Source organism: Denticeps clupeoides, chromosome 15 (assembly GCF_900700375.1).
Source record: "Denticeps clupeoides chromosome 15, fDenClu1.1, whole genome shotgun sequence".
NCBI classification, from domain to species: Eukaryota; Metazoa; Chordata; class Actinopteri; order Clupeiformes; family Denticipitidae; genus Denticeps; species Denticeps clupeoides.
The window spans coordinates 212,501-224,704 of NC_041721.1; the positions used below are offsets into that span (position 1 = coordinate 212,501).

The window sequence follows — 12,204 nt, forward strand, 5'->3', positions numbered from 1 at the left end:
TCCATAATTCCCAGTGTCTGCTCAACGTGGAGTATGGAACAGGGTCCGGCTGTCCTTACGTCACACTTCAGTTTAACGACTCCAAGGACGACGTGGGTCTCAGTCTGGTAAAGGAGGGCATGGTCATGGTGGAAGTCAGAAAAGAGAAGCACCTACAGAAGATGGTAAGCACACCACCAAACAGGTTCTCTTCACACACGTAAGCAGATTCTGGCAGCTCTGAGCTGGTGTGACGGATTATATGGTCCTTCTCTTCAAAGCCCTGCAAACGTGAATGGGAAATCAGTGTCTACACACCACAAAACCATGGAAGTCTCCATCTGTGAATACATTCAGATCCTGGTTCAAAAGTAACTCCATCTGAATAAATACATGAATAAATACTAAAAGGTACTTTTAAAAATTGTAGCTCTTTCATCACGAGGCCAAACTTCTACCCAGAGCAGCGCTGCACTCAGATCAGGCCACCACAGTACCAACCGGCACAACTTTTTAGCTAGAATTTTTATACCAAGCAACGTCATTATGAAATAATCAATTATCAATTATGTTCTACATGGCATCGATGCAGAATCATCCACGTCTGCATCGCGATGCATCGATTATTCGTTTTATTTCAGCACCACTAGTACAAGATCCCGTGTGAGGATAGGACCTCACTGAGAGGTCGAGTCCAGAGGGAGAAGGTAAGAGGGCCGCATACTGAGCCCTGAGGGATGCCATTGGAACGAACGAGAAAGCTGCTGCACATTAGTATGGAAAGTATGGAAATAAATAGTCCTTCGCAGCATTTAGCCCGAGGTTTTCTATGTCGTTTGCCAGTTAGAGCCAAGAGTCTCGCTGCTTCTGCCTCTGTTCTTAAACGTCCCCCCCGCTGGCCTCCTGATGGCTGCCATTTTGTAAGCTAATAAAGCACTGCTGCTTTGCCCGAGTCATTATGCTAATTTGGCTGTGGACCCATTGTTAATGGCAGATAAGGTAATGGGGATGTTTATTATGACCGCGGCTACTCCCCGCGTGCGATGGCACATTTTTCTCGGCCGTCATGCAGCGAATTCCCATTACTGGTACACCAAGGCCGCCACTGGAACAACAACACGAGCACTGCTCTGGGAATAGAGCCGGCCATTTTCATCGATTTGGTCCCAGATAAGAATCACCGTTGCCCCAGGTTTCGTCAACGTACCGCCTTCTTCCTCCATGTTGCGTCTCTGTGCTCGCTTCCACTTTAGTTACTTTGCTCGGTTTCAGTGTGAACCCATTTCAGAAGCTCATCTGGGATGCTGAGCGTACCATCTCGGAGCTGCGGTCTGAAACCCAGCCAGCCGTTCCGGTCGCCAGATAATTACGAAGCCGCTTACCTCCCACAGGGGTGAAATTATTCCAGATTTCTTTTACTTTACATTTTTCTCCAGTTGAGGGGGTAGGCAGTGTTTGTAGCGTACTTCACGTATCCTGCGAAGTGCCACGATAAACACTGAGCCTTCAGGACGTGCCCCGCCTGCTGTAAATATATTCAGCGCAGTTCAGCATGTGAAGAAATACTTCCTAAGAAGAAAGGATGACTCTGCGTGGGTTATTATGGGGATTAGAGATGGTAATCCAGTTGATAAAAGTGCATATGAAATGATTTTAGCGCAGACTGGAGCAGCTCTGGAAGCCTGGCGAGGCGTGGTCTACATCCCCTGACAAGCTGGTACCGACCTGGCGTTCTCAACCAGAGCCCTGGAGTTGCATAATGCCGGCCGGGCACGCCGCCATCCTTCCACCATTCACTCCGGCTCCTCATCCTCCCCCAACTTTTATTCCCTTTCTCCTCCGTGTGAAGGAACCGCTCTGTAGCACGTTCGGAAGAGTCGGCTGGAATTTGCATGCGTGTGAGCGCAGCCTTATTCTCGATAACGTACGGGATTGAAGAGTGGATCAGAATTAAATCTATTAAAATGTTGTTAACTGTGATTATTTATTCTGGTAAATTCTCCCCTTGTTCCCGTCCCTGGCATGTTCTAGAGGAGAGAGATCACTTGTTTTCAAACCAGGACGTCCTCAGCAAATACGTAAATCAACATAGACCTTCCGTATCTTGAAGAGAAGCGAACTAGCCTGCTCATTGGTTTATTTACATTTACAGCATTTATCAGACGCCCTTATCCAGAGCGACTTACAATCAGTAGTTACAGGGACAGTCCCCCCCTGGAGACACTCAGGGTTAAGTGTCTTGCTCAGGGACTCAATGGTAGTAAGCGGGATTTGAACCTGTGACTCCGTAGTCTTCTGGTTCATAGGCAAGTGTGTTACCCACTAGGCTACTACCACCCTTCTTTTCCGTCACCCAGAACACGATCTTCGATGATTAGTTCAGGGTGGGCGGAGCCTGATGATTGACTGAATTGACCGCTCTCGCGGCACGCCGCTTCCTCGTCCTGAGGATTCTGATTCTTTATTGCTTTATACGTTTATTTATGTACAACCATACGTTTCTGAACAAGCCTTATTATGGTCTAGATATGCATGAAGCACCAAACTTTCTGAAAAAAGAAATGGTGTCATGAATGCGTGTCCGTATGTGCCAACATGGACTCATACACGTACTCCAACAGAAAGTGGTTCTTCGTCTCACCCAATCAGGCCGCGGAACCGACACTGATGAAGCCTGAAGGCTTTTACCAGCGGATCATCTTCCCTGCAGTGATCGGCGTTAATTACGGGCGAGGAGCAACGCCGGGCTGGTCACACTAGGTCTGCAGAAGGTCCATTTGCCTTCGTGTGGGTACAGTGTTCGTTCATCATCTTCGCCACAGGCTCTGCTGTACTGGCCAGGTGAAAAGCCTCATGGGAAGTAGGAGGAGTCTGTGTTTGTAGTTTGGCGAGCAGGAGCACGCAGCAGGCGGCACTTTTTTTTTTTTATTTTTGTGTTTATTTATTTAGCCGGTGAAGGGCGGGGCTTGGTCGGACACGTTGGGAGGTGTAGTTTTGGCACCGCCCAGCACGGCACTTCTCCTCGCCCGATTCTCACCGCGTTTTATAACAATAACTGCCGAATAATTAACCATAATACGGTAAAATGGGTGGGGATCGGAAAATGTCATCGTAGGTGACGAGGAACCTGCTTCATCACTACTCGTGTCTTCGGGCGGAGGGATAAACTTGCTGACTTGCTTCTCATTCGCTTCCTGCGGTGCACAAAAGCGGCCAGAGAGGTTGTATGTGTATCGGCTCATGACGTGAAAATATATTAAAAAACACGACAATAAATAATTACCGATGCGCACGGATCACATGGCACGTGGGAATAAGAGAGAAGACGCGTAAAAATGATGGAGCCGCAGCCTGTATTTCGTTTGTTTATATCTTTGAGAGTTGAAAGCGTGTGGGTTCTCATGGGAAGTGTGACTGTGTCTGTGTGTGAATGTGAGTGAGTGTGTGTATGTGTATGAGTGAGTGTATGTGTGTATGTGTATGAGTGTATGTGTGTGTGAGTGTATGAGTGTGAGTGTGTGTATGTGTATGAGTGTGTGTATGTGTATGAGTGTGAGTGTGTGTATGTGTATGAGTGTGTGTGTGTGTGTGTGTGTATATGAGTGTGTGTGTGTATATGAGTGTATGAGTGTGTGTGTGTATATGTGTATGAGTGTGTGTGTGTGTGTGAGTGTATGTGTATGAGTGTGTATGAGTGTATGTGTATGAGTGTATGTGTGTATGTGTGTGTGTGAGTGTGTGTGTAACAGCTTGGTTGCTCGAGAGCTCGTGCTCTTGTCAGCAGCAGCTCTGTCATCGCGTGCGGGGCTGACGACGGGTCGCGGGCTCCCAGCATGCACCACTAAGTCTCCCATCATGCTTAACAGAAGCGCGGGTCGGGGGGGCGTGGCTCGTTTGTCCCGCTGTGATTAAAGGACATCAGATTCATGTCTGGTGTCTCTGCGGAGGGCTTCTGGTTCGCTAAACGCCCTGTTCCGTCTGAAGTATTTATAGGACGTCGCCTCGTCCGTCTTCTTCTTCCTGGACAGCGTCTGAGATGCTGGAGAGACTGGGATTGGTGGGTTTCGGCAGTTTTATCTGGTATTTATATTGTCATTATTGTACTGCCATTAGAGCGATTATTAACTCCCGGCGTGGGGTCACCGGGCTGGGTGCCATCCCGCCACCATCCTGGTCCTGCTGGACGTCCTTCATCTCCTCTCCAAGTATTCAATAGGTTTCAGATATCTTCATCTTTTTTTATACACTTTTTACTTACATTTTCAATATTTTTCTAATATTTTTAAAAGCATATAGACATTACTTACTTAAATCCCAGTTTTGGCACCAACTCCTTCTTTGAGTGTTAAGTTATATTTTTTAAATTATTCTTAAATTATTCTTTTGAGTAAGCGCTTTAATCTGATATGTATACATATCACCTTGTGGTTCTTTTTGAAGATGACGTCTACGTTTCTACTTGAGGTGTGTGAGTGTGAACAAGTTCGAACCCGGAACCGGCCGAGGCGCCCGGTGATGAACATGTTTATTTTATTCCCTTTTATTTCTAAGCCCGTAAAACATCTGGCGTTACTGAACGTGTGTTCCTAATGAGCTGCTTGCCACCGGCGTTTTAACGCGTTTAACCGGCCCGGCGCCGGTCAGTCGGGGCGGGGCCACTCCGCGGGCTGATGGAGGGTTTGTGGGGTTCTGAATGCGCGTGATTAGCAGGCGCGTCGCGGCTGTCTGGTAAACAAGCCGCACTTAGGCTGATTGCCGCCGCCAGCGTTTTAATTTCCACGACCTGTCAGTCAAGTGACGCGACGAAACCCCGACTTGTTTTTATGAAACTGCGCGAATCGCGTCTGACTGCTTTTTCCTCTCCTCAGGTGACCGAGTACCTGAACAGCCAGGAGTCTGCCAAGAGCGCCCGGGTAAGCGGCCTGCCTGCCCGTCACCAAGTTACATTTTACATTTACACCATTTACCCGACGCCCTTATCCAGTAGTCACAGGGACAGTCCCCCTTGGGGACACTCAGGGTTAAGTGTCCTGCTCAGGGACACGATGGTAGTAAGTGGGGTTTGAACCTGGGTCTTCTGGTTCGTGGGCGGGTGTGTTACCTGCTAGGCTACTAACACTCAGTAGTTACAGGGACAGTCCCCATCCTGGAGACATCAGGGTTAAGTGTCTTACTCACAGGCGAGTGCGTAACCCTCCTACCGCCCTCCACGGTTCAGGAAAGACGGGAAAAGACGCCTCTGATTTTCACCGCTGCTGATTGTCTGGGATTCTCTGGGTTACCAGCTGAATACTCGCAGTGATGGAAGTCGCAGCTTCGCAATGCGACGTTGGACAGGAAATCGCTTAAATGCTTTATGAGGTGGATCCGCGCTGCCATTTTATGTGATGGGAACGTCGGAACGGAGAGGGAGGCTCTGTCGCTCCAGCAGATCTTTTTACCGCCCCGAATGACCTTTCCTTCTGTGCATCTCGGAAAATTACAATAGAAAATATCCATTAGACATAAAGTGAAATATTTTGACGATTGACAGGGCTGAAGATCAATCTAATCGATTAGTCTGGAAATTGTATTGTGATTTTAATTTAAATGATTTAATTTACATTGCGCGTCTAGATGGATGGAGGTTCAAACAAAGGTGCAGCCTAAAAAATCTAAAAATAATATACATATAAAAAGTTGGCTTTGTAAATAAATGTTAAAAATGCCCAAATCCAAACAAAGAATGATTCATTTTCTGGGATCCAGCTTGTTTCCTCCAGAAGGCGTTTCATAAAACAACTTTTAATCATTCAACCTGAAACCTGGATGAATGAAAACTGTGTTTTGGTGGCAGCTTTCATTTCAGCAGGAAAGAACGTCTGATGCCGAGAAATATCCAACTTCTGAAAATATATTCATCTTTTTCACCATGTTCTCGTTCTTTGTTTAAAATGGATTCATTTTCTTCATTGCAGCTCAACATCTGGCGCTACGGAGACTTCCGTGCCGACGATGCAGATGAATTCGGCTACAGCCGCTAAACTTCACCATTCCAAAGACCTTGTGGAAGACAGGATGCACTCAAGGGATTAAAAAAGAAGAGAAAAAAGGAAACGAGAAGAAATTAAAAGCGTCAGAAACATCAACGTTGTCAATATTCCTTTATTCATTTTTTTGGTTTTATTTTTTATTATTAAAAACTCTGTTATTGCCGCTCCCCCTGTGCATCCACCTTCCCTCCAGTGACCATGTGAGAGCAGCTCATTCAGCTGATCCTGGCTGACCGGCCCATTTCCTGCAAAGCAGAGTCAAGCGTTGCCATTGGAAACCTTCCTCATTTTAACATTTCACAGTAACAGAGTCTGACCGGTGGAGGGTTTTCTTTTTTTTTAAAGAAATTAAAAAACGATTAAAAAAATACTAATAATAATACAAGTGGGTGATGCACAGAGGAATCATATTAATCAGCTTGCTGAAAAAATTCAAACAATATATTTAAATGTGAATGAAGTTATATGAACCCACTGAACATGAATTAATGGGTGTACTTTTTTTTTTTTTTTTTTTATATGTATATGAGTGTTTGATGTCGTTTATCGACTCGTGGCGAAGAGCTGCCCGTTGCCCTGACAAGCGTTTCTCTCGTCCTCTGTGAAGTTTACAGATGCAGTTCTGGTCATGATTTCGCTCTGTATCCTGCCGCAGCAGAATCAGTGTTTCCCCCCGACGTTGGACCTTTTCATTGTATTTAAATCTGCAAAAATAAAATGAGCAAACTCGTACACTGTGTGTGCATGCGTGGTGTGGTGGATGCACGGCTTTTTAAACCCTCCATTCATTCATTTTTACACATCCAGAACTGGAAACACCATTTTTATCCTTTTTTTCCTTCATGAGACATTGATGCAAATGATTTTCTGAGGACAGATGGACATTTTCTTGTTTATCCGGTTTAACATTTATGATCACTCGACTAGCAGGAAATGGAAATAATGCCACATGTGGGACCCATCAAACCACCACGAAGTCACTGTTCACCAGACCTACATATTTTATTATTCATTTTTCGCATGTCCATCTGCTGCCCTTCTGTTCTTTAAACTACGTGCAGTCATTTCAGATGATCATTTTGCTATATAATTCTTTTTATTATGTCCCCCCATCACGTCCCCCGACTGGTTCAGATGTTCTCTGGGACCGTGTTTAGAGAGCCCCGCCCTGTGGAACCGTTACCGTAAGAAGGCATTATTAATGGTGGCCATGAATAAACATGGCAGTTTACAACACGACTCGATTTGTGAGAGTGACCGACGTTCAGCTGCACTTTTCCAACTTGATTCATGTCGGCAGCAGCACCAAATTATTGACAGTCAAGAAGTCTTGGTGTTTGAGTCGGGGTTCTTATCAATATCGCATCCATTATGGTTCCTCAATGGCTTTCTCATCGGTTCTTTTAGTCCGGTCTTGCTCCATTACTTCATTGATACTCGGCTTTATGCTCTTCCGTTTGCAACCGACCATCGGTACCCAATGGAACGTAGCTCATCCTGTAAAAAGAAACGAATGAACCCGACCGTCCTCCTCCACCCGCCGCTACGCCCCACGTTCAACACACTGAAAGTTCAATTAGATTTGCTCTTTTTGATTGGATCAATTCGCCGCTGCTTAACGACTTCGTCCCTTCATTACGCAACTGTCCTATCATTAGGAATTTAATGGGAAGGACGTTCAGTGTGTTATTCTCAGCGATCCGGCTCGGCCAAATAAATCTTATTTCTAATAACGTCCGGCGCAAAGCCGTCTATGGCTGCCGGGCGAATGTTAATGAAGCCACGTTAGCGCGGGAGGCGGGGCTGCAGCGGTCACCACCGTGGTCTGAGTTCTTCTGCGGAGGTGACGAGGACAGGAGGAACGTCATGTGACTGGCGCAGGGAAGGGGAACACGGGCCACCATAGGGTCACCTGCCCCTTCGCGGTGACCGTATTTCCCTGATGGCAGCGCCCTCTCTCAGCAGGTTAATGTGCGCTGCCATGCTGCAGAAAAAGGTTCGAAGATGGAGTCTGGAGATGTGATTTACGGTGTAACAAGAACTTCTGAAAAGTGCTTTCATTTATAGAGCAGAAGGCGAACTAATGAGATTCTGTTCCCTGTGACACGCGAGTGTGTTATTTATGGGAAGTTTTCACAGCGCATCACCTTTTACACTTTTTATGTCATCGCCTTATTCCAGAATGGATGAAATTCATTTTTTCCTCAGACGTCTACACTCAACTCGAGGAACACGTAAGTATTCACATCCCTGGACAGCGATTACAGCCTTTACAGATTGAAGTCTTTTTGAATATGATGCCACCAGCTTGGATCCTTGGCCAGTTTGGACCGTCCCACTTTGCAGCACATTCAGGTTGGACGGGAAGTGTTGGTGTACAGCCGTTTTAAGATCTTCGATGTTCAATCGGATTCAAGTCTGATTCTGGCTGGGCCACTCAAGGACATTCACAGAGTTTGATACCTTGGCTGTGTGCTGAGGGTCGTTGACCTGCTGAAAAATGAACCATCTCCCCAGTCTGAGTTCAAGAGCGCTCTGGAGCAGGTTTTCATCCAGGAGGTCTCTGTACGTCGCTGCATCCTGACTTGTCTCCCAGGTCCTGCAGCTGTAAAACATCCCACAGCGTGATGCTGCCACCACCATGCTCCACTGTAGGGATGGTACTGGCCTGGTGATGACCGCCGCCTGGTTTCCTCCAAACATGAGGCCTGGCATTCACACCAAATAATTCAATCTAGTCTCGTCCGACCAGAAAATGTAGTTTTTAATGGTCTGAGAGTCCAGGTGGCTTTTGGTAAACTCCATGTGGCTTCTGTCTGGCCACTCTACCATAAAGGCCTGATTGACGGTCAGTATCTTTGACTTCCTACTTGGTTTGTGCTCTGACATGAGCTGTCAACTGTGGGACCTTATATAGACCTCTGTAACATGTCCTCTGTATTTAACCGTCACCCTTGGTGAGCAGTGGACACCATGACAGGCGCCCGGGGAGCAGCGTGTGGGGACTGGGACCTCAGTGGCACCTTGGTGGTTCGGGATTCGAACCCACGACCTTCTGATTACGGGGCCGCTTCCTCAACCGCTACGCCACCACTGACTAGGAGGCACCTGAGTTCAAGTTTTGAGCATCACGGCAAAAGCTGTGAATTCTTATATACATGTGATCCCTCAATCGATTTACTTTTTAAATGGGGCAGAGGTGGCCTAGCGGTTAAGGAACCGGCCCCGTAATCAGAAGGTTGCTGGTTCGAATCCCGATCCGCCGAGGTGCCACTGAGGTACCACTGAGCAAAGCACCGTCCCCACACACTGCTCCCCGGGCGCCTGTCATGGTGCCCACTGCTCACTCAGGGTGATGGGTTAAATGCAGAGGACAAATTTCACTGTGTGCACTGTGTGCTGTGCTGCTGTGTATCACAAGTGACAATCACTTCACTTTTTAATACATTTTAATAAACCCATTTCCTGTTGTCATTGCGGGGAACGTGGGACTGTACACCGTGAATACGTTCTCCAAATCATATTCAATTGGCTTCAGTCAGGACATCCTGAAGTTTCCAGACGTTCGACTGAAAGCCACCGTTGTTTCTGTCTGATGACCCCAGTTGTGCAGCACAGTGTTCTTCTACTTTTCACTGCAGCTCTTGAAGACGTTTTCCTGAGATGAATTGCACGCCGTGCCTCGGCTGCCATGACACCGCGCTGCGGCTTTTTTGTCTCTGGCCAGCTGAAAGCTCGGCGTCCCGGGCTGAGGACGACTCGGAGTCCCTCTGCATCTGTGTGAAGGACTCTTTGTATGCTGATAACTCCCACGGCGGGAGGCAGCCTTAATGCACCATCTCTCTCTCTCTCTCTCTCACTCGCTCGCCCTCCCTGGACACTGGCCGGGTGCTGACCGCTGCAGTCTGGTGTTACGATCGCAGAGCTCCAACTCCCCCCTGAAGCTCCACAGCCACGGGCAATGCCAAGGCCAGCTCTGCGCCAGGGCCAATACTCTCTCTCTCCGTCTCTCTTCCACACACTCCCACAATGGCTCCCGCAGGGCGCCAGGTCTGCGCCAGGTCTGCGCCGGCGCCGTTTTCAAGCTTTTTTCACCACCTCAGCACCTCTGTGGGGGAACGTGAAAGACGTCAGGATCCACTGAGAACTTTGTACCATGAAGATGTTATATTTCTTTATTCCCAGAATAAATCACAACTTATTACTGTGGTTGACTGGGTTATTTACCTAATCGATTGACTGCAATATTTTAGTGCCAGACCATAACAATAAACCACACCAGCCAATCAGGCGGCAGTAAAATTACTGCACATGCTGCCAGTCGGTGAGGTGGTGGTGATGGTGGTGATCATGTTGGTGCGTTTCACGTGCACCCGGCAACTGTGCGTCGCCATAGCGATAAACTCCCAAAGTGATCGGCATAGGCCGACATTTTTGCAAACCTTGCGGCGTGACCTCCCCCTTTTCTGCAGATTTTAACGCTCCTCCTCCCACTGGTGTGATGTAATCATTTCACCATAACATACATACAAGCTGTGATGAGCCATAACATTAAAACCACCTGAAACAACTCCATCTGTCCATCTTGCAGGACGCACTTTGGCGGCCACGTCCACACCTGAAACAACAACATTCATTTTTATTTATATAGAACTTTATTTATATAAAGGGCAAAATGACATACAGTGTGTCTCAGTGGGGTTTGACAGGCCCTCCAGTTGACACCCAACACACTTTGTCCATTTGTGCACACACGGAAAAAAAGTCATGCAGGTGTCCAGAGTGCAGTATAGAGGATCTGTCCTGGTTTGGACAATGCAGAGTAGGATTTAGGCCAGTGTCATGGTCCACACTATGAAACCGTTCCTGGCCACCGTAATGCCGAACGTGGCTCAGGGAATCTTGGGAAGAGCTCAGCTTGGATGTTGTGTTTTCAGATCTTCACGCTCAACAGGTGCTCAGGAGCCATAGGTCCTCTCACTGGTCTTCCTTCTTTGGACCCCCTGTGGTTGAAGAATGTGGCCCAGGTCCTTTTTTCTTGCTTCCATGGTAACCAGATAACAAATGTCATTCACTCCCGTCTGCAGATTTGACGTTGTGGCTGATGAGTAAATATCATGAGGGATAAAAGCACCGCAGGATGATTATATGCTGCATAACCTCATTATGACGCGTAGGACATTCTCCTGGTCATTAACCGTTCCGCAGTATTATCCATGCATCTGCGGCAGCATTCATTAGGAAGGCTTCTCCGTGCGGCAGCTCTCGGGTTTAATATCGGCCCTTTTTGTGCCGTGATACACTATCAGGTGGATGGTATCATGTGTAGGTTTTATGTTATTATCACGTCTCAGGTGACACGCCGTCCCCTGAGCTCATGCTAATGGGAAGAAGAGGGGACGGGGCCTAATCTTTAGCGCTAATCGAGTGGAGTTTATCATCCTTTTCATCGCTGGGGACGGGGAACAACACACAGAAACGCACACAAGTGGCACACAGACACACAGTCCCATTAAAGTGGAATTAGATCAGCCCTCTGCTCTACGGCCAATCTGGAGAAAACGGAGTGTGTGAAGACGATGAAAGAGACACGTCCGTATTTTACTGCACAATGTTGAATAAGTGTGTGTCTCAGTAAGAAGAGTCAGAAGACCAGTTCATGGACAGGCTCCTTTTTTAGTTATTTGGCATTTCCTGCATGTTGTGTATGTCTGTGTATAATATATTGTTCTGTATTCTGTCGTCTTATGTATATATTGTACTGATGTGCTGATCTGTGTGTGTTAAGATCAGCATGATTCTGATTGTAATATATAATCGAGTGTACTGGCTCACAAGAACGGAAATGTTGAGAATATTCAGAAAAAACGAGAAAAAGGCTCCGCAAATACATTAAACATTGCGGCATGATACTAATTTCCAGAACAGCGTTGGCGTCTTATTTTGGAATCTGCTCGCTACTTCGATCCACATGAGAAAATGAAAAAGTATATTCTGGTGTTTAATAACCTTTGTGGTTTCAAGAAATTTGCCGAGCAGACAGTTGACTGTCATGCCTTCTTAACCGAGGTTCCTTCTGCTTGAATTCATCAATACAAAAATGTGTAATTAATAGTTGCCAGATTTTTTTTTTATTTTTTTTTTATTATGCATCATGTGAGAAGCATCATCTTTCAATAGTTTTGGCCACAAA

The 12,204-nt window shown here is 46.8% G+C and overlaps 1 protein-coding gene across 1 annotated transcript in view; it reads left to right on the plus strand.

Annotated features, from left to right (window-relative positions):
• The window catches only part of snd1 (staphylococcal nuclease and tudor domain containing 1), a 120,774-nt gene extending 114,031 nt beyond the window's left edge, over nucleotides 1-6,743 (plus strand). The window contains exons 22-24 of the mRNA XM_028954212.1: nucleotides 1-164; nucleotides 4,848-4,892; nucleotides 5,937-6,743. The exon at nucleotides 1-164 is cut by the window's left edge and continues 43 nt beyond it. Of these exons, the coding sequence (XP_028810045.1) occupies nucleotides 1-164; nucleotides 4,848-4,892; nucleotides 5,937-6,002 (275 nt within the window). The 3' untranslated portion in view covers nucleotides 6,003-6,743. The remainder of the gene's footprint in view (nucleotides 165-4,847; nucleotides 4,893-5,936) is intronic.
• Nucleotides 6,744-12,204: the final 5,461 nt, after the last annotated feature.